The 20,743-nt window shown below is 39.2% G+C and overlaps 1 protein-coding gene across 1 annotated transcript in view; it reads right to left on the bottom strand.

Annotated features, from left to right (window-relative positions):
• The window catches only part of KIAA0922 (KIAA0922 ortholog), a 218,992-nt gene that overhangs the window by 23,933 nt on the left and 174,316 nt on the right, over nt 1-20,743 (bottom strand). Inside the window, exons 21-26 of the mRNA XM_006875505.1 lie at nt 19,877-20,019; nt 17,911-18,097; nt 17,358-17,543; nt 16,365-16,514; nt 15,383-16,011; nt 8,627-8,778 (exon numbers count right to left, since the gene is read on the bottom strand). Coding sequence (XP_006875567.1) covers nt 8,627-8,778; nt 15,383-16,011; nt 16,365-16,514; nt 17,358-17,543; nt 17,911-18,097; nt 19,877-20,019 — 1,447 coding nt within the window. The remainder of the gene's footprint in view (nt 1-8,626; nt 8,779-15,382; nt 16,012-16,364; nt 16,515-17,357; nt 17,544-17,910; nt 18,098-19,876; nt 20,020-20,743) is intronic.

Below are 20,743 nucleotides of genomic sequence, written 5' to 3'. Positions count from 1 at the left end.
TTTATGTATTGTTCCCTTGTGTATTTCCCACCATTAGAAAAGAAAAAGTTTTCTGTGAATAAATCACTTCCCTTGGTCTATCCTCTACAGTCAAGAGCCAAGAAAGGATTTCAACCCAAGTATCTGAGGCTTCTTATCCTACCAAGGTCATACACAAAGAATGAAATCAGCCTCCAATAAAGTCAGAGAATGGGTGCCCTGGTCAGTAGTCATTCTGATGCTTGGCTGTCTTTCTCAAACCAATCTGGTTAGACATTCTGTGCAGGCAAGAGGGCAACTATATCTAGGACTGCTGAGTAAAGAGATTTTCTGGTCAAAAGCATCACTTTCACTGTGAGTACCAACAAGGGAAAGACAGTGCTGGACAAGCTATTCTCAGAGTATGAGTGACAAGATCAAGAAAGAGCTCATAAACAAATGAGGTATGGAAAAGAGAGCAAAAAGATGACATAATGAGGAATGAAAATCAACTGGGTGTTCTTCCTTGGAGTAGGCTTTAGAGAAGCAACATCCCAAGCCTTGGAGAATGAAGAGAAATTTGGCAGGAGTCTTGATGGTTCTCCTTCACAATGGGATTGGACACAGAATCCAGAAACAAGATAGCAGCAATCAGATGAGAGATAAACAGGTCTGACAGAGTGAGTGATGGAACAGATAAGGGCATGCAAAAGAAGGAACCAAAACCAAAGCAACAGACTTGTTAATAAATATGAGGACAAATAAAGAGATGTGTTGCCTATTTGGTTTCTGAATTTTACATACAGGAAGGAGGGATTAACCAGGAAACTGAAAAGAAAATTATTTACCACTGTAAGGGAGTAATTCATTACCATGAAGAGTCACAGTTACAGAGAGCTCTGAGGCCAAACTTTTTACAGTTGCTGTTGAGTTGATTGTGACTCGTGGCCGGACCCCCTGTGTGTCAGAGTACAACTGTGCCCCACAGAGTTTTCAATGGTTGGTTCTTCAGAAGTAGACTGCTAAACCTTTCTCCTGAAGGACCTTTGGATGGATTCTAACCTCTAAACTTTAGGTTAACAGTCGAGCGTATCAACCAGTTACACCATCACTTAGGAACTCAGGCAAAATGATCTGGTTTGAATCTCACTCCTCACATACTAACCAGGAATTCTTAAGGTAGTTAGTTAGCCTCTCTCTCTGTCTGCGTCAGTTTGCTGATGAACCTTTTTAAGAGGGTTGTTGTGAGGATTAACTTATCTAGCACAGAGTGGTGGTGGTTATGTGTCTGTACATCGGAGTCTGCATATCTTTATAGGAGCAGAAGCCTCATCTTTCTCCTGTGGAACATCTGGTGGACTCGAACTGCTGACCTTACAGTTAGCAACCCAACCATACCCTACCACACCACTAGGGCGCCTTTGGCATAGAATAAGCAGCTGATGAGTTAAGCGAAGATCATCGTTATTTTTTTCAAATTCTTTGAACTAGTCAAGTCCTTTGATCATCCTGAGAAAGGGATGATTGCACTGACTGTGGATGAGGGAAAGATATCCTAAATTTTAAATACAAGGAAAATAAGAAATAAAAGAGAAATCAGACTGACTATCCAAGATATTCTTAAAGCCATTGAGCAAAAGTAAAATCAACTATAAAATAGTGTAAACTAAGAAAAAAGTCTGATACACAATATCTGATAAAGAATTAAAACACCTTCACACATAAAACGTTCTTACAGGTATTAAGAAAAAACACTAATACTAAACAGAAAACTCAACCAAGAACATAAAATGTGCATTCACAAAAGAAATCTACAAAGCCAAAAACACGAAAAACTCACTCAAAATGAATGTTCATAATAAAATGCTTTTAAGAAACGGAAGTTACAGATCAGCTTGTATCTCATCATTCCACTTTGGTTTTAAAAGCACAGATGTGTTTACACGCAGATTTATGTCTGCAAACACTAGAAAATAGATGGGAACGCACAGTGCTCTTGACAATGTCCGGCTTGGAGCAGCAGAAGTAGCATGGGATTGGACATTTACTTCTGAACTTACATAACTTTGTAAGTGGTGGGATTTGGGTTAGATGAGTTGTGCTCTTGAGACTTGCAGAGAAGGTGAAAGAAGAGAAAGGATCACTTTTCCATGGTCAGTGATACAAACTGAAATACTAAACACTATTTTTCCCTTATCATACTGACTATGAGAGGAAGCAACAGTTAAGTGTTTGGCTGCCAATCAAAAGGTTAGCAGTTCAAACCCACTACATGGGAAGATGGAGTTCTGCAGGATAAGCAATGAACTGCTTTGCTGCCTGCCAGGCTGGAAGTTCAAACCCACCAGCTGCTCCTTGGAAACCCTGTACAGGGACTCTATTAGTTGGAACCGACATGAAGTACACCAACACCAACACCAACACAGGAGAAAGACTTGGTGATTTGCTTTCATAAAGATTATAGCCAAGAAAACCCTCAATGGGACATGTCTAAACTCTCATGGGAACCTTATGAATCAAAGTTAACTCAATGGAACCCAAACAGCAACAGCAACACTTGTTTGTTGTTGTTGTGAAATGCCGTTGAGTCGCTTCCGACCCATACTGACCTTTTATAGGGTTTCTGAGGAGCAACTGGTGAACTTGAACTGCCTACCTTGCAGTTCAAATGGCTTTGCAGTCTGGTGCATTAACCCACAGCGCCACACCAGGAGTCTAACAGCAACATGTTGTTGTTGTTGTTGTTAAGTGCCGTCGAGTTGGTTCCGACCCATAGAGACCCTGTACAGGGTTTCCGAGGCTGTAAATCTTTACAGAAACAGAAAGTCTCATCTTTCTCCTGTGGAGCAGCTGAAAGTTTCGAACTGCTGACCTTAAGGTTTGCAGCCTGATTTGTAACCACTACGCTACCAGAGCTCCTTAACATACTGACCATGATTTCAAGCAACAACTGATGCCAGTGAGCAGAGAGTGGAACTAGTTTTCTCATATACCTCACCTTTCTGGAAGGCATTTGGCAGCACCCATGATAAGTCTTTAGCAGTTTAGATCCTTGTGTTCTATTTCTAGAAGTCTATAACAAGGTTACAATCAGGTATATCGGCAAGACTTAAAAATAAGACTGTTCGTCACAGTTGTTTATAACAGCAAAAAGTTGGAAACAAGCTTGCTGTCCAACTGCAAGGGAATGGTTTAAATTATGGTATTTTACATTCAATGATGGAATTTTACATATAATTGTTGAAAGCAAAGTTCCCCCCCAAAAATTTTAACTAGAGAAACTTTAGTACTATAACAAATCATACAATAGTCCCAATTAAAAAAAAAATTATTATTATTTTTTGCATCAAAAATAGAAGAGAATACTTGGGGGCTTCAAAAAGTTCATGGAAAATTTCTATTATCTTTTAATTCAACTTTTCCACAAACTTTTGACGCCTCTTTGTATAGTAAAACATTAACAGAACGTTTGGGATAGATCTTTTCCCCCCACCTCTTCTTTGTTATTGTTGTTAAGTGCCATCGAGTTGGTTCCAATTCCCTTGTCTAGGGTTTACAAGGCGCGACTGCTGGGTTTGAACTGACAACCTTTCCGTTAGCAGTTCTGTGCTTATCTATCTTACAGTGCCACACCAGGATTCCTTCTTCTTTATGCTCCTATAAATAAGCATGTATTACTTTGCAAAGAAAAAAATTTCTTTTTTCCTCAAGAGCAAACAAACATCCGTGACCAGGATGAAAATTTAGTCTCTGGCTTCTAAACTTGGGCTTCAACTCTCTCTCTGCCAATAAATCCAGAGGAATGTTGCCCTTGTACTAAAGACAGATTTATACGATTTTCTCAGCTGCAAAGTTGGCCCTAAGAATCTGCAAGAAAAACAAACACCATGCACTGTACTTGGGAAAGTGTTTATAGGGAATTGATTTGCTCCAAGCTAATGATGACATGGAAAGTACACTCACGGGACTCATGGGATGTTAAAGAACAAGTCTACAAAACGGAAGTGAGTGTCAGAGACAACAAACAAACAACAAATCACAGCCCCAAACCTTCCCCTGAAAATGCACCCTGACTGGTCAAAAGGTCAATCTTGGATCACAAAGAACAGCCCAAGGTCCCCCAAGTCCTTCAGACTCACATCCTTACCCATTAGGTGCAGATGTCTGCCCTGCACAGAGTCACAACACAGGAAAAGACAGAGGAAGTTCAAGGCTTATCTGGTCCAGCTGCTCGCTGGCCACCAAGAGGACTAGACTGTCTTTTCCCCTCACCTCCCACCATTGGCTCCTGTATTTAATAAATAACTGTTGGATCTGAGTGCAAAGAATTTCTGAGCTCCAGGGATAAACAGATAAAGGGTAGCTCAGGATCTAAGAATCTGATGGTGGAGATGCATAGGAAAGAAAACTGTTGTGCCTGAGGGCCCACACAGAGAGGGCTATGTCTGTCATGAGGAGTCTGGGAAGGCTGCTAGTTGAGGCCAGAGTTTCAGATAAGGGAATGGTGTCCACGTGTGCTGACAGCAGTGGGTACTAGTGGTAGTACATCACAGTGCCACTCCTCAGGGACGCCTCCCCTTGTGACCTTCAGACCTTGGGATCTTCCTCCAGGCACACATGTGGGGGACTTGTGGAGTCAGTGCATCATTAAGGACAATATGTAAGACTCCAAAGTCCATATGAAAAGGACAATAGATTCTTCTAGGACACGCAAACACCAAATGACAAAAGTTTATCACTGATTACTAGGGGCTGGCCATATGCCTAATGGTCAAAGCGCTTGGTTGCTAACCAAAAGTTTGACTCCACCCAGAGGTGCCTTGAAAGACAGACCTGGTGGTCTCTTCCTGAAAATCAGTCCCCACAGAGCAATCTGACACACATGGGGTCGCCATAAGTTGAAAGGGGCCCATGGGCAGCTGGAACTGCAAAGGGGCTGCAGGAAGGGGGAAATGCGAATTATTGTTGAAGAGATGCTGAGTTTCTGTTTGGAGTGGTTAAAAACTTTTGGAAATGGGACAGTGGCAATGGCAGCACAAAACAGTGACTGTCATTAATGCCAGTGGACTGCCACTTACAAAGGGTTTAATGGCAAACTTGTATATTTTGCCCCAACAAAACAACCCCCCACCACAGATACTAGATTTGCTAACTTCAGTCATTCCCTCCTCCCTCCAAACTCAATGACTTTATTTGTGCTTCTGAAAGCACATTCTAGCTTCAGCTTTCTAACCTAGTTCTTTGTACATCTGTTATACCTGCACCCTCCAGACATCTACAATTTCACCATTATCCAAGCCCAGATTTAGCTTAGATTTAAGATCTCTGGTCTTCTCTCAGTCCATACCACCCTCAGAGAACTTCACGCCACACTTTAACCCTAACCTCCACAAGGGTGGGTAACTCCAGAATCTCCTTCTCTAGCCTGTCTTGTCGTGGCAGCGCTAGCTCTGTATCTCCCCCGTCCTAATACCTTTTCTCAATTCAAACTCCAGGGACCAGTGTCTGGGTAACGATCACAGTCATACCTATCAATCCTTGGGCCTTACAACTTGCCTGTGCCTACAAAGTGTCAATGTTCGCATTTCATCCTCATGACCCTGAAGCAGGAATACTACTACTCTTCTCATTTCACAGATGAGCAAACTACTAAGAAAGTTGCCCGAAGTTACATAACCAATAAGTGATGAGCTGGATTCAAACCCAGGAAGGTCATGCTCTATATAAGTGAGCCGCAATTTCCTATCTTCTAATCACTCAGGCTTGCAACTCAGAAATTACTATTTGCAATGACTGTGCAATAAAAGATGACTCCTCTCCTTTAAAGCAATTAAGCACTAAGAAGTCTTGATTTTTGTTTTAAAATATTTCTCATTTACTCTTCCTATCCTTTACTCTTCCTTCTGTTCAAACATAGGTTTCCATTACATCACATCTCATAGCAGATTAGCAGCCTCCTTCTTACAAGAGAGCTGGTATGCATTTCTTTCCTCTCCAACTCAGTCTCCTAAACACTCACACTGATCTTCCAAAAATGCATTACGGACACACTCATTCACGCATTTACCAAACGGTTACACTGGTTCTGCATAACAGGCATTCCAACAGTCTATGTGAAACGGAACTAGAAAATTCTATTGCTGCCTTCAAAAGACCACAGCCTATATGTTCTTTTCAATTATGTTAACCACTCTCCATTCACTCTCAGTTTAGAAACCTTCACTAGCTCTCTCCGGTATTTGTATTTGTAGCAGGGTCCTCAAAACTGGAAAGGTCTGGGTAGATCCCTCCCCCTTACCCAAATATGCTTTTGAAAATTGATTCTGAACATCCTTAGTAAGAAAGTGATCTGTAATTCACTGTAGATAAAACCACTTCCTACTGCTTCCATTTGTGTGTCCAATTGAGATCTAAACTTTAGCCAGTATTCTAGGTTCTTCCCTTCCATTAGCTCAAAATAGGTAGCTGCTTGTCTATCAGATGATATCCTAAACTGCTCCCAATTATATCATAATGGTTCCTTCACTTTTGGGGCTCGGGGTAGACTGTTGCCCACTTTTGCTTCTCTGTCTTTCCACACATTACCTACATATTACCACTTCCTCTTGGGGTTTTCCACGGCCACTACAGTCTACGCCACCTTTTTAACATCTGAAATCTCCTCTACTGTACATGCATCTTGGGACTTGATTACACATGAATACTTCTGTCAGCAAACTGAAAATTCCAAGTATGGAATGTCTGTGATATACTTAACTTTGCATCAATAGCTTCCATCTTATTAAAATGAAAATTTCATGTTGGTTATAACATTCAGGCAAAACAGAGAAGTACAAAGGGAAAAATAAATCATCCAAAATGCCACCAATCAGAAACAACCAGGGCTTCCAAATGATTATCTAGCAAACCTTGGTTCTGAATCTATCCCTATGCACCCATACAAACATAAAGATGGCAGGGCAGACAGATGGAAATAATTTATAACAATGGGACTATGTATTACTTTTAAGTAAACATGTTTTAACTCTTTTTTTTTTTAATGAAAGAAAAAGTGGAATCAAAGGAATTGCTAACTTTCAAATAACTGTTTCTTCTCAACATGACATATTAATTCCTTAAGGATCTCTCTCACCAGTTGCTCCTCAGAAACCCTATACACAGGGCTGCTATGAGTTGGAACTGATTCGACAGCACTTAACAACAACAAAAAGGCTAAGAAATAGATTATGAAGAGTATTTTCAAAGGTTTTCACACTTTTAAACTATGTTTTAATTTTACAAAGTATTACCTCCCTACTAAAAAAACATAAAAAATGGTAAACTTATTTTTTTCACCTACCTCTCAATTTTTCCTTCCATTTTAGCAGACCATGTTACTATTTTTACTTTGTAAAGTCATAATCTGGACTCTGTTAGAAAGAACTAGTATCATTTCAATTTGTTACAGTCTTAGTTCTGGATATGAAATGGATTGAAATCTTACCAATATACCTTTTAGCATGGCATCTTTAAGCCTGAGTCATTCTTTTCATTTGTCTTGGTTGGCTAAATTTCATCAGTGTTAGTTTTATCAAGAAGAGCTCATATATTCTTTCCTATCTAAGGATGTCTTCCTGTTGTCTCTACTTGAGAGCCAACTTGCTTCTTTCGGTCCCACCCCAGTACCTTAATTTGCCTTTGAAACCTCTTGGTTTATTGAATTCAAATTCTATAGTGTGAAACAGTCTTAGAGTTTTCTTAGGATCCTAGATATGTTTGCTTCTATTAGGATCTTCATCTGCCTTGTGCATGCTCTTTTTCTTTCATTCATTTCATGTATGTGCACGGTTGGAATGCTTTTCTTTCTTTCTTTGCTGTTGTGCTTCTGTGAATGCGCTGTATTCACAACAAAAAAGTAGATACATTCTCCTAAATAGTGGTTACGAATCGGGCTGCGAACCTTAAGGTCAGCAGTTCGAAACTACCAGCTGTTCCAGGGGAGAAAGATGAGGTATTCTGCTCCCGTAAAGATTTACAGCCTCAGAAACCCTGTACAGGGTCGCTACAAGTCGGAACTGACTCCACAACACAAAACCACCATCACCACCAGGACCTGTGTGCTTTTTCTTATGACTTGTAGCTTCACGCTGGATTCTGTTTTCTTGACACTTTCAGTCACCTAAGGGCACTGTGTGTGGGAAGGGAAAGCTTGTAATCTTGGCTGGGGGACCTGGATCCTTCTTTCTCTTCTGGGGTTCTGTTAAAACTCCTATACTACAGTCTACTCACCACAGCTAGAAAGACATCCCTCTCTTGAGAATTTTGGTTTATTCTTCCAACTCTGCAAGAGTATGCCCTAAAAAAATAGTCATGGGGTATCAACTGGAGAGAGCGGATCCGTAGTCTGGCTCTGCTTTTCCATCTTTAGCCAGGAATTAACCCATTTGCTTAAGAACTGCTTCTCTTGAGAGTAAAAGTCATTTGGTTGCATGAAAAATTACGTTAGCACCTCTTAGTTAGAAAATAGATAAATCTTTTCTCTAAGCAAACACATCCATATGGATTCAATGCATGATAACTATGCTCTATGCACAGGATGGAGTACACACACACAGTTATCCCATGGACACTCGCACCCCAAAACGGGTTCTATTCTTTTTAACAGACAAGAAACAAAATGAATACAGACCTCGGTGGAAGGCACGTCCTGTTTCTCAGGACTTATGTCTTCTTTAGATGCTTTGTGAGACCTCTTCTCTGAGGAAGCCTTTATGTCACTCTGCTTTTTCAAAGTCTCACAATGGTCTGCTTCATTCTTGACAGGCACTTGCTGGTTACTCCCTTGAATAAATGAAAACGAGTCCATTTCTAGCTGATTATTTCCATTTGCATTTCCCACAGTTAAAACATCCTTCATACATCACATGAGAAACACCTTGCTTTCATGAAATATAGACTGAAGGACTGTTTTTGACTTCTACAACACCTGAAAAACATATTGTTTACAGGTGAAAATACACTTTAGAGTTCTACACATAACCTTTAAAAGAGGTCAAGAAAAGAAAGGAAGGACAATGACTGGACGTACAATAGTGACAGTCCTAATTAGTTTTATGATCAAAGTAAGTTCTTAAAGTTGCCAGAATCCCAGTTTCCATTATTTATAAAATGAAGACAACACTATGTTCACTGTCTACTCCACTAAACCCGAAACAACAACAAAATCCCCAAGCCCACTGCCACAGACTGAATTCCGACTCATAGTGAGTGACCCTAATAGGGATTCTGTACATTTTTACACAACAGCTAGTCACATTTTTCTCCCTCAGAGCTGCTGGTGGGTTTGAACCACCAACTGTACAGTAAGCAGACCACTGCTCATCCCACAGCACCACCAGGGGTCCTTGTCTACCCACTAGACGATTATAAAGATGAAACCAGAGCTGACGTAGATATAAAAGTGTCAGCCCCAAAGGTCACAGAAAGTGCTCCAGGGGAAACTGTTCTTTCTCTCTCCCCCTTATGGTAAGCACCCCAGTATCTACACCTCCAGTGAACGATACCTGTTTTCAGAAGAATGACTGCTAGATAAATCATTGACAAAATACACTAAAACGTATATTTTTCCCATTTCCTTTAATGTGATTTCATTCATAAGTGTATTTCTTCTACCCTTATCTCACAATAAAGTCAAATCAACTTCAATCCCACAATAAATAACTGGTTTAAGGGTTTTAATTCAAAACACAAAATATTTCATTAGCTTTTCATTTGCTTTTTTCTTTAACCAAGACCCCTAGCAATACCTTTGAAAGCTGAGAACGTTTAGATTAACATAGTGCAAATAATTCATAGCAAAGCAGGCTGCAAGCTCTGGTAGAATAAACACCCTAAAAGACACAGTAAAACCAAATCTGAGACTCTGAAATAGCCCTACTATGGAAAAGCTCTCATTCACAAAAAGAAAAGAATAAAGTGTCCTCTGATTCTAAATTCTGAAGCTGCAAATTAAAGCGAGATATACTCATTTTTACAGTAACACTTGGTAACAGAAAATTGTGTAGATATCATGAAACCATAAAAATACCGGTAGAGCAAACGGCACACACCTTTTAATTTACTACAGGTGTCTAAGGTTTAAACAGGGTCATGGCATTTATCTTCCAATACTTACACTTTAAAAAAGAAAAAGAGGCTCTATCTCAACATGGATTTAAAGTTATGTTCTCCAAACATCACAACAAGTTGAAATCAGAAAATTCACCTGTTTCTAAAGTCACTTACATAAACAGCTTGGGATGTTTTAGTGAATGGAATGGCCCAAGTCTTATCCACAGGCAAATCTAATTACCATGAAATACTTCTGTTAATAACCGGAAATAACTTTCAAAGGTTGAGTCTGTACACAATCTGAATCAAAGGCAATGAAGGAAGCTCTCAGGAATTTCTGTCCTCATATTAACAATCAGCCATCGGCCCGGATGGTTTAGATACTAATGGAAAGGCTGGCTGTTCAAGTCCTCAGAAGAAGGTCTGGTGATCTTCATTCAAAATATTAGTCATTAAAAACCTTATGGGGCAAAGTTCTACTCCAACATACATCAGGGCACCATCAGTCAGAATCGACTCAGTGACAGCTAGTTTACTGGTATTTAGACATTAAGTGGCATGCAGCTTCTAGATCCCCTGCAAACTTGTACATTCACCAAACAGCAGCCCTTTGGAATTATCAGTACTTCCCCTTTACTCGTTAAAATTAAAAACCCTCTTTTGCAGAGAACACTTCTGAAAGTTAATCCCTTCTTCCACAACACAAATTTGCTTTTAGATACTCATAAAGAAAACTATCCAAAATTATGAGCAGGTAAAGGAAATAGCTAAGCGCAAAGGAGACAGGATACATGACATAAAAATATATCATCAATGAAACCATAATTTTGGATTCTGGAAGGTGCACGTTTGAAAGCAAATACAGATAGCCTCCTGTGCCAATGCTTGTCTAGAGTCCTAATTCATGAAAAAATGGGTTTCCTTAAGTTTTCTTCAAGGCAAAGAATAAGCACTGAAAATATCAGTCAGATGTACAAACATAAATTAAAGCTTTTAAATAAGGGCCCAAACTTAATATCCCAATCTAAACCACCCAGAAAAGTAGTAAAGCATGGTGGTGGTGATCATTATACAGCGTGGAGCAACGCATAGTGCCCATGTTTCTGAGGCTGTAAATCTTTATGGCAGTAGAAAGCTTCATCTTCCTCCCACAGAGCAGCTGGAAGATTCAACCTGATGATCTTGCAGTTAGCAGCCCAACACATAAACCACTACAATACCAGAGCTCCTTAATAAACCAGAGACTCTTAGATTAGTAGTGTCTGCTGTGGGTCCAAGAAGCAGAAACGTTAGTAACAATGAATATTACTAACAAATTTTCCTTGATTCTTTGAAAAACTCTGGCATAAAATTATTCAAGAATTGGGAAATACTGTGAGAACATCATTCATTTTTAAACGATCCGAATCCTTGTCACGGTATTAAGCATGCTTACTTGGAGAATTAACCACCATCCCCATGTTCATTTACCTCATATAGTAAGAGTGTTTGTGCCATAATTAAAGATTAAAAACAAATGGAAAACCAGGAAGTGAACTTGTCAGAAAGTTGGTAAAGCTTTATCAAATTTAATAATCGGATCATGATGTATTTTTGAGTAAACAGCTATACAGCTTCATTTAAAGCTATTAGAATCCATATGTAAATGAAAAAAATTTTAATTTCTTCAAACATTAGTATTTCAGAAATTTTAAAGATGTCAAATTCAGTAAACATTTATGATGAGACTTAAAGAGTATTGTCAAATAAAAAACTCAATTATCCTTTATATTATTATAAGCAGAAAGCAATGAAAGAATTTAACTGTTCCTCTTTGATAGTGCTGAGGTCAGTAGTCTGTCTTTTGCCATAATCTTAAATCTGTGTTACTTTGTGCAATTTAAAATACTAGTAATAAGCACTGTAATAGAGACGTAACACGTTGCCAAAGATCATTTATATGACACATAATGCCCAATTCCTGTCAGATGATCAAGACTCTGGACCGTGTTATAGATATTTGAGAAACTGAGCTGTTTCACAGTTGTTTGGCAAGTTGATGCCAAGTACATGTGTGGGAAAACAGAACACTAAGGAATCTGTCAGCAAACTTCATTTCTATCGGGAATTTAAATATCTGATTTACACAGGCCTCTCAAGAGGCAGAAAGGAAAAAAACGGGCAACACTAGGATGGCACGTGTTTTCTGTTACAAGTAGTCAGGAGCATTAATATACTCACTGGAACATTTTCTTCTCACACCGTAAGTTGTATGCAGAGAAAAAAACAAAAAACACCTCAGGATAAGAGAACGATTCAGGTGCCTAAGTTATTATAATTGGTAAGGGAAGTCACTTAAGGCACGGAGGCAGTGTTCTCCCTCTCCCCTATTCCAAAGGCAATCTTATCAACTGGGCTTGTTGCCAGAGAACAGCTGTATGCTTTGAGAGACACTGTCAACTGGCACTGTTGGGCCGCACAGGTAATAAATAATGTGATCAACCTTCAGATGGGCTAAGTTCAGCACACAAGGATAAAGCTCTTTCTCTCAAATTCTAAAATGTACCTTAAAATGGAAATGCCATACTTTACACAAATAATTATTTTTAAAAAAAAAACAACAAAAGGACTGTTGTTGTTGTTGTTCTATGCCATGGAGTCGGTTCCGAATCAACCCTGTACAGGGTTTCCGAGGCTATAAATCTTTATGGGAGCAGAAAACCTCATCTTTCTCCTGCGGAACAGCTGGTAGTTTCGAACTGCTATCTGTGAGATTAGCAGTCTGATTCGTAACTACTACGCTATGAGAGCTCCTTAAAAGAACGAGCGTTGGAAGTTAAAACTTGGAAGGTCTTTGCATACAGTTTTCTCACGCTTGAGAGTTTTTACACATTATGGTTCCCTGCCAATCATGCCTGTTCACCATTTTCCAATTTGCTGCTATGATTTCCTTTTAAATTTGATAAAAGCACTCCAAAGTCAGTAGTACTAAAAAACCCAAATACTGCCTCCAAACTACAATGATCTTTCCCTAGACTTCTCAGTCCTTCTTTTTTTTCCTACCACATTTATTTAAAATATCTTTAATCATGTAAAACATTTAAATTATAAACTGCTGCTGCTGCTGTTGGTTAAGTGCTGTCGAGTCAATTCCGACTCACAGTGACCCTGTACAGGGTTTCCAAGGAGCCCCTGGTGTGGTTGAACCACCAACCTTGTGGTTTAGTCTAGTGCTTATTCAACAGTGCCATGCCAAGACTCCAATTGATAGAAGGCACTTAAAACTTCACTTGATAGCAGGCACTTAAAAAAAAAGTACTTAATAATTACTTCAATCTTTTTCTAGAATTGTGCTTTGAAAATACAGTTATTAGAAAATATAGGTCAGTGAATGGTTATGTGCAGTGAATTCTGTAGGAAAAATGCAGGATTGTGATTTAGCAGCTTTGGATGTGCTGGTCTGGACACAGTAGAAAGCCAAAAAGTTCTTTCATCAGTATGTCCTTGAGATGTGTTCAACCATCACCCTGGCACCGCTTAACCCAATTAGCAAAATAACAACAAAACCAAACCCATAATGGCACATTCTTATAGCAAATATTTGTTTCCATTTAAATCATTATAAGCATATTAGCAATCTGCAGAGGAAGGCAAGAGTCTGGGAAGGTACACCAGGTACAATGACAGCAGCAAGCCCCACGTTTCTGGACTCCCTTCTTAAGTTCATCACACCGGCTGAAGTGCTGTTTCATGGTAATCTTGTCTCAATGATTAGCATTGAACAGCAAGCCCTGGACAGGCCAATCACAGGGATGGCACAGGATCTCAAGTAACCAGTGTTTTGTTCCATTGTGCACAGAGTCACCCGAGTTGGACTGACTTGACAATGTCTAACAGCAGATGAGAGTGGAAACACAAATGCAAATCCCACTCCTGTACCACCTCTGTAACCCACGCCATGAGCTCAACCACTTCAAAGCACTCTGATGTGGCTGACAGCCTCTTCCACCTAGGCAGACAATGTAAGTGCATTTTGCAGGCACATTTATTCAGACACCTGGTACACAGAACAAACCATAGAAAGCAATTCTAGAGGGATGATCCCCTTACACAACTACAACCTGAAGTTGTGTGCAAAGTCACCCCATGTGAAATACCATGTTCAGGCAGGCCTAAGGACTCACAAATAAGGAGAAAGCACAGTAGGACTTGCTCCATATTTTCACCCTGCCTCAGTGTTTTCATAGGTGGTTCATAGAGAAGGTCTGGCAAAGAAACAGAACAACAAAGCACGCAACCACCCCACAGACAAGGCACACTGTGACTTAATGTGACCATCTGGTTAAACGGCATAACCTCAGAGAGCACACTTACACGCCGGGTGGACAAGACACACGTACATGTCAACACCGCAGACTTCAGCCCACTGAGGCCTAGGGCCACAGAGCAGACAAGTGGGAACAGAGTGCATCAGGAATGATTTGCAGCGACCTAAACCATGTTCCACTCAGAGGTGTCTTACATTGGAAACGTCCTTTTACAAACATCCAGTTTGGGTTTCTACTAAATGCACCAGAACTCATTAAAACGAGCCAATCCATGAACACTTCTGTCCTCTCAACCGTATTAAGGAGTGAAAAATACCAAGTTATTTGTATTTAGGTGTTTAAAATAAGATCAACAACAAATGATTTTTCCAGATGAAAAAGTATCAAAATTCTGGCTTGCACAGGTATAAAACTGAGCTAATTTTTAAAATGGTTAAGCATGGACAGAAAAATGAGCACAGGCCCTTACGTAAAAATTCAGAGATCAGTTTAAGTCTTGTATGTAGATTGTCTCCCTAGTTTAGTTCTGTTTGCGTTTTCATTACAAGAGACCACCTGTTTTCCTTTAACCAAGGGACAAAATTAGTTGAAGAACCAGGGCCAAAGAACACAAGGTGTTGGCATTTGTTAAAGAAAGTTGCTGACGTTTTGTTTAGTCAGAGGCATTTCATGGGCTGATTAATTTTGGCAACCAGTCTGAAAAGCTAAAATAAAGGATAATGAGAGAGAAAATGTCCATAGCCTCTCAATAATAAAATACGATTATTCACATTCTTCTAAACTTATGCACTAAATTGCAATCAAACGTCTTAACCACGACAATCTAAAAACTTGGTGCCCTGCCTTAAACTTCATTTTACAGATCGTATTTCAACATTTCTACCTTTGCTGAAGCCTCCTACATGAACTAAAACAGTCAGCATCATAATCAAAACTAAAAGCCACAGGTGAGAACAAATGCCATTACAAACAGGTTGGGAACACAAAGGAAAGAAAAACTGCCGAGAAAAAAAAAAAAAAAAAATTACCATTATTTTTCCTGGAAATTTCTGGCAAGTCTGACTGGTACAGAGGTGAATTTCTTGGCAAATGATTTTCAGGTAGTTTCTTAGAGGTCTTCAAAGGACAGAGGTCACGCTCCTTGAGCTCAGTTATTGTTTCTGAAGTTTTAATATCAGTTTCCTTAGGAAACATACATGTCTGTATTCTCTCCTTCATATTGCATTCTGAAGAAGTATTATTATTGATAACAATTGTGTTTTTCAGTGTGTTTTCTTCTTTACTTAGAAAGTTTTTGGGAAGGGCTAAATTCTTTTGCAGGTTGACATTGATGCCACTTGCGTATTTGAGGTTTATCCAGTTCTCACCCATCACGTCGGTGCAAACGTCCTCTTTCAGAGCAGACAGGGAGCTGCCCAGAGTCGTAGTCTGTTTCTCCTCAGTAGGTGAGCTGCCACTGCTGCTGAGAGAAGCGCTGGTTTTGTGTTTGCTGTAATACACTGAACATTTATGCTTTTTCTGAGAATGGCCATAGGTTGCTGGGCTCCTCTTTGCAGCATTCTGGATCCTGCTTTGAGCAGTGTTTACTGGAAGGCAGCTTCTACCTCTGCCTTTATCAGAGGGACCATAGGCATCGAGAAAGTTCTTGCAATTGCTTCTGAATTTAAGAAGAAAAACATTTAGCATAATGGCAAACCAAGTAAAACTGTATTTGTCAGTTTCTAAGCCAATGGAAAGACAGATATACAGCTTCTGGTATTGTCTGTAATAAAGCCTGTGAGCTTTCCTTCTTTTTCATCAGATTTCCACCTACAAGGACATCAGGAAACTAAGTGCCTACATACAAACTATTTTAAAACAAAAGAACTGTTATAGCTGCTCACAAAATGAACAGCTGAAAAGAAAATCTGCTAAAAATAAGAGGTCAAAATTTACACTACCGTAAAGTAAAATCAGAAATGAACAATATTAAAAGTGAAATGAAAAAAAGTGTACTACAGAAACTCTTACTTGTGCGAATGGGGACTGATGACATCCAACGAGCTGTTGTTTTGCTGTGAAGAAGGGCTAGAACTTTGCCTCTGTCTTGTTTTCATGAATTCCATCAGAATGTATTGTGCTTGTTGGAAGGCTATTAAAATCAGACCCAACAAGGACAAACTGAGGGAGAAAACAACAAGGTTCATGACTGCATGGCTCTGACTGGATTGAAAAGACAAACTTCATTACAGAAGAGCGGTGAATGACTGGTGAGAAGCATCTGCAGCTAAGACAGTTAAAATTCCATCCAATGCATGATATCCTAATTTCTGTCATCTCATCAAGATTTTTAAAAAATAGTTTATTTTCTAAAAATGTAGTATTTACAAAGTTTGACATGTCAATCCAACTTTTCTGGATAAAATCACTTTGAGATCTTCCTTTTTATTCTTCTAATCTCAAACGACAGCCGCACTGTACTAATATGAGAAATGGAGTCCTGGTGTGGTGCTGTGGGCTAATGTGTCAGACTGCAAAGTCATTTGAACTGCAAGATTGGTGGTTCAAGCTCACCAGCTGCTCCCTGGAAACCCTATGGGTCGCTATGGGTCGGAATCGACTCGACGGCACTTAACAACAACTAACCTCAAGGTTGGTGGTTCAAACCCACCAGCTACTCCTCGGAAGCCCTATACAGGGTAGCTATGAGTTAGAACAGACTCAACAACACGTAACAATAATATGAGAATCATTTAACGCATCCACTTGACTGCCAATGAACGTTCTATGGTGAGCGATTGTCTATTATACCTCTAGCACCAGAGTCTCTTACAGTTAGTTTACTATTACTTTAAAGTTTACTAGTTATTACTCTGTCTACATCACAGAGGTCAGGGTTCTCAAAGCAACAGAAATTCCACTCAATTCACACGCTCAGACTATAGCAAGCAATTTACATTTTGATGGTACATGCTTGATGAGCTCTAACTCAGTGAGAGAACCATGGGGTTGGTCCTACTTTACCTGACAAACAGCACTGTGAGCCTCCAAAATGACTCTTCCCAGCTGGGTCCTGGAACCACATCAGCACACAAAGGCAACAGGTGATGAGGGAGGGTCACATTGAGAGTGAAGTGAAATTCCAGGTCTGCGGCAGTTACAAGTGTCAGCTCACGAATGACCCAGGAAGAGGTGAAGTCTGGAGTAAACCTAACAATAAAAAATGCATTGTTACTTACTTTAATTGTTTTAAATTTTACGCTTGAAACAAAACGATCACCATGACGGCACATTTTCTTCCATCTACAAAATAAATATACATATGCATATATTTCTTCCTCAGAGCAACTGGTAGGTTAGCACCCAATACTTAGCCAACTGTGCCGAAGCATCTTACCAAACGTAAAAGGGTGTGGCGCTGTAGGATCAGCACTAGACTGTACACCACAAGGTCAACAGTTCACGGAAACCCTACAGAGGGTCACTATGAGTGGGAACCAACTCGACAGCACTTAACAACAACAACAACATCCCCTACATACTTAAATGCATCACAGAACTGAAACTCACTACTTACACAATGCTGATGTCCCGGGATGTGTTTGGATCCAGGGAAAACTGATGACAATCTAGCACTTCAAATCCATAACCTTGGCAGTTATACCCATTAATTTTCAGAGATGTCACACTTACAGGAAGAGGTCCAATGTTCTCAACTTTAAAACTCTTTGTAATTGATAAAATTTGCTTGCTGTCTTTCAGTTCTAATGGGGACAAAAAAGTAGTATTCAGGATACAGTAACTATAAAATTTATTTTAAATCACCATTTATTAAGTCAACAAACCATAATTTATATTACAAAAATGAGTGTGTGTGGGGGGGAATTCAACATAAGCTCAAAGCATGATTTCGATCTAATTTCATCAAGATTCAATTATATAACCAGAATATAATAAAAATACTTAAATAGTCACGTTAAATGCCCTACCTCAAAGTCTCCTCATTGGCCTTTTACTAAAGTTTATTTTTCTCAAATATCAAATTGCTTGGATTTACAAATTTTCTTTCTCTTATTATGCCCTCTACCAGGCTTGATTACAAAGGTGTGGTCCCCACTCATGATGAACCAGGGTCCAGGTTAAGAGGAAATGAGTGCACTTCTGGATCAATTTATCTCAGCTACTAGAAACACAAAGGAGCCCTGGTGGTGTTAGTAGTTAAGTGCTTAGCTGGCAATTGATGGTCTGATGGTTCAAACCCACCCAATGGGCTCCACTTAAAGGGGTAAGAACCGGCATTCTGTTTTTGCAAAGATTATAGTAGAAAAAAACCCTAGCAGGCAGTTCTACTCTGTCACATGGGAGCACTATAAGTGAAAAACTACTCAGCAACACCCAACAACTACTAGAAACACAACTCAAATACCCATTACATGAGGAGGAAGTGAAGTACCTCTGCAAATAAAGAAGAGCACATTTTGACTGGGGATTACAAAAAAGAGTTACAAAAAAACTATAAATACTTTTAAGTAGTGCATAACTCTATCTATTCTGTATAAGGACTAATATTTTTTCTTGTTCTGTTTTTATGTTATTCCTTAATTCTACCTTCCAAGGTCAACTAAGTTTGGTGAAGAAATTAATACCCTGATGAAGAACTGTGAATGAAAAATGGCTAGTATCTCTTCAAAATTAGTACTTTTACTCATTTAGCATAATTATCTAGAAAATATTTTTAAAATAATTGTCTAAAGAAAACCAAAACAGATATTAAAATAATCATGACTAGAAATTATCCAATAGTTTCACTGACCAGCCACCAGCTTTCTTTGTAGAAAACATTGTTACCCAAAAATGCTGTCATTGTTCTCATGGAATTAAAGATAGCAATAGGAAAACAAGACAGAATTTACTCAAAACAATTTCTATCTATTATTTAATTTTTGTTGTAGTTCCTTGAGGTAGTTCTTGAATTTAATTTCAATAATATACAGGCATTAGATTTAAATGTATGCATAATTTAGAAATTTCTAGAGGGACATTTAAATAAATTTCGAAGTCTCCACTTTCTGTATCTATATGTGTCTATTTTGAGTTTAAATTCATTAAAAATTAAATTTAAAAATTCTCTTAAGTTACAATAAAAAAAAAGTTCCAGCTGCATTTCAAATGCTCTGGAACCACATGTGGCTACAGTATTGGTCTGTAGGGCTATGAACATTTCCATCACTGCCAAAAATTCTACTTGCACATTGTGCCTTCCCTCTTTAATTTTGGTAAATGCTTTTCTATGGTTAGGTAACGACACTAAATGAACTGCTTCATATCACTTGTCTTCATATCACATACTCAATACTATACTGGTAATCTACTACTTATATCCCATCCTCCCCGCTAAAATCTATTATTTAAACTGAGGTAAACACCTAAAGTTATTGTTCTAAAGGAGTACCAGACTATGTGCCAATATTTTCCTGGTTTTATTATGTGCACCAATACCACAAGCTCTTTCTTTAGCATCGAGAGCATCACTAAGAACTCACGTCGACGGCAGTCCATAAGCGTGGATTCTGGCACCTTAAATCGGAGTGAACCTCCTGCCCCGGGAAGTCTTCCTCCCACTTTAAGTAACTCTCTTGCTCCAAATCCTTCCACACCAATCATGTCAATAACAGTCAAGTTATTCCTACAGTGAAAGGAGATACAAATAAAAAGGCATTACAATTGAGTCAAAAGATATAACCAATGTACTTGAATGAATGTTGTTGTTGTTGTTAAGTGCCATCGAGTCGATTCTGACCCACAGCAACCCTGTATAGGGTTTCTGAGGAACAGCTGGTGAGCCTGAACTGCTGACCTTGCTGTTCAAACGGCTTTACAGTCTGGCACATTAGCCCACAGCCCCACACCAGGACTCCTGAATGAATGTAAGTATCTGTAATTAACAAAGACATTTTCAAAATCTTAACAGAGGAAATCAATGCAAACAGCTTGCATCTCCGCCATGCCAAGGAATCAGGGCTCGTCACAGGGAATGGGCACTGCCAGGCAAGCAGAGTCAAAGACACCGACTACAGCGTGAGGGGTAAATAGTTTACCATCTCTCTCCAGCCACGGAGAGAGTTTTGGTTGTTTTGGTTGTAAAAGCAAAACTACTATGTTTACCAATTCAGGAAGAAACCTGGTGACACTGCAAAATAAGCACTAGACTGCTAACCTCAAGGTTCATAGTTCAAACCTACCAACTGCTCCATTGGAGAAAGACGAGGCTTTCTGTGAAGATCTACAGCCTTGGAAATCCCATACAGAGTCACTATGAGTCTGAATTGATTCAATGGCAGTGGGTCTGATTTTTTTTTTTTTTTTTCCAATTCAACATTTTTCAGGTGTACAATTTAGTGTATCAATTA

This window comes from Chrysochloris asiatica, unplaced genomic scaffold (assembly GCF_000296735.1).
Source record: "Chrysochloris asiatica unplaced genomic scaffold, ChrAsi1.0 scaffold00329, whole genome shotgun sequence".
Lineage (NCBI taxonomy): Eukaryota > Metazoa > Chordata > Mammalia > Afrosoricida > Chrysochloridae > Chrysochloris > Chrysochloris asiatica.
Note: the sequence above shows the minus strand (reverse complement) of the source record. Positions and strands in the feature narration are given on the sequence as shown.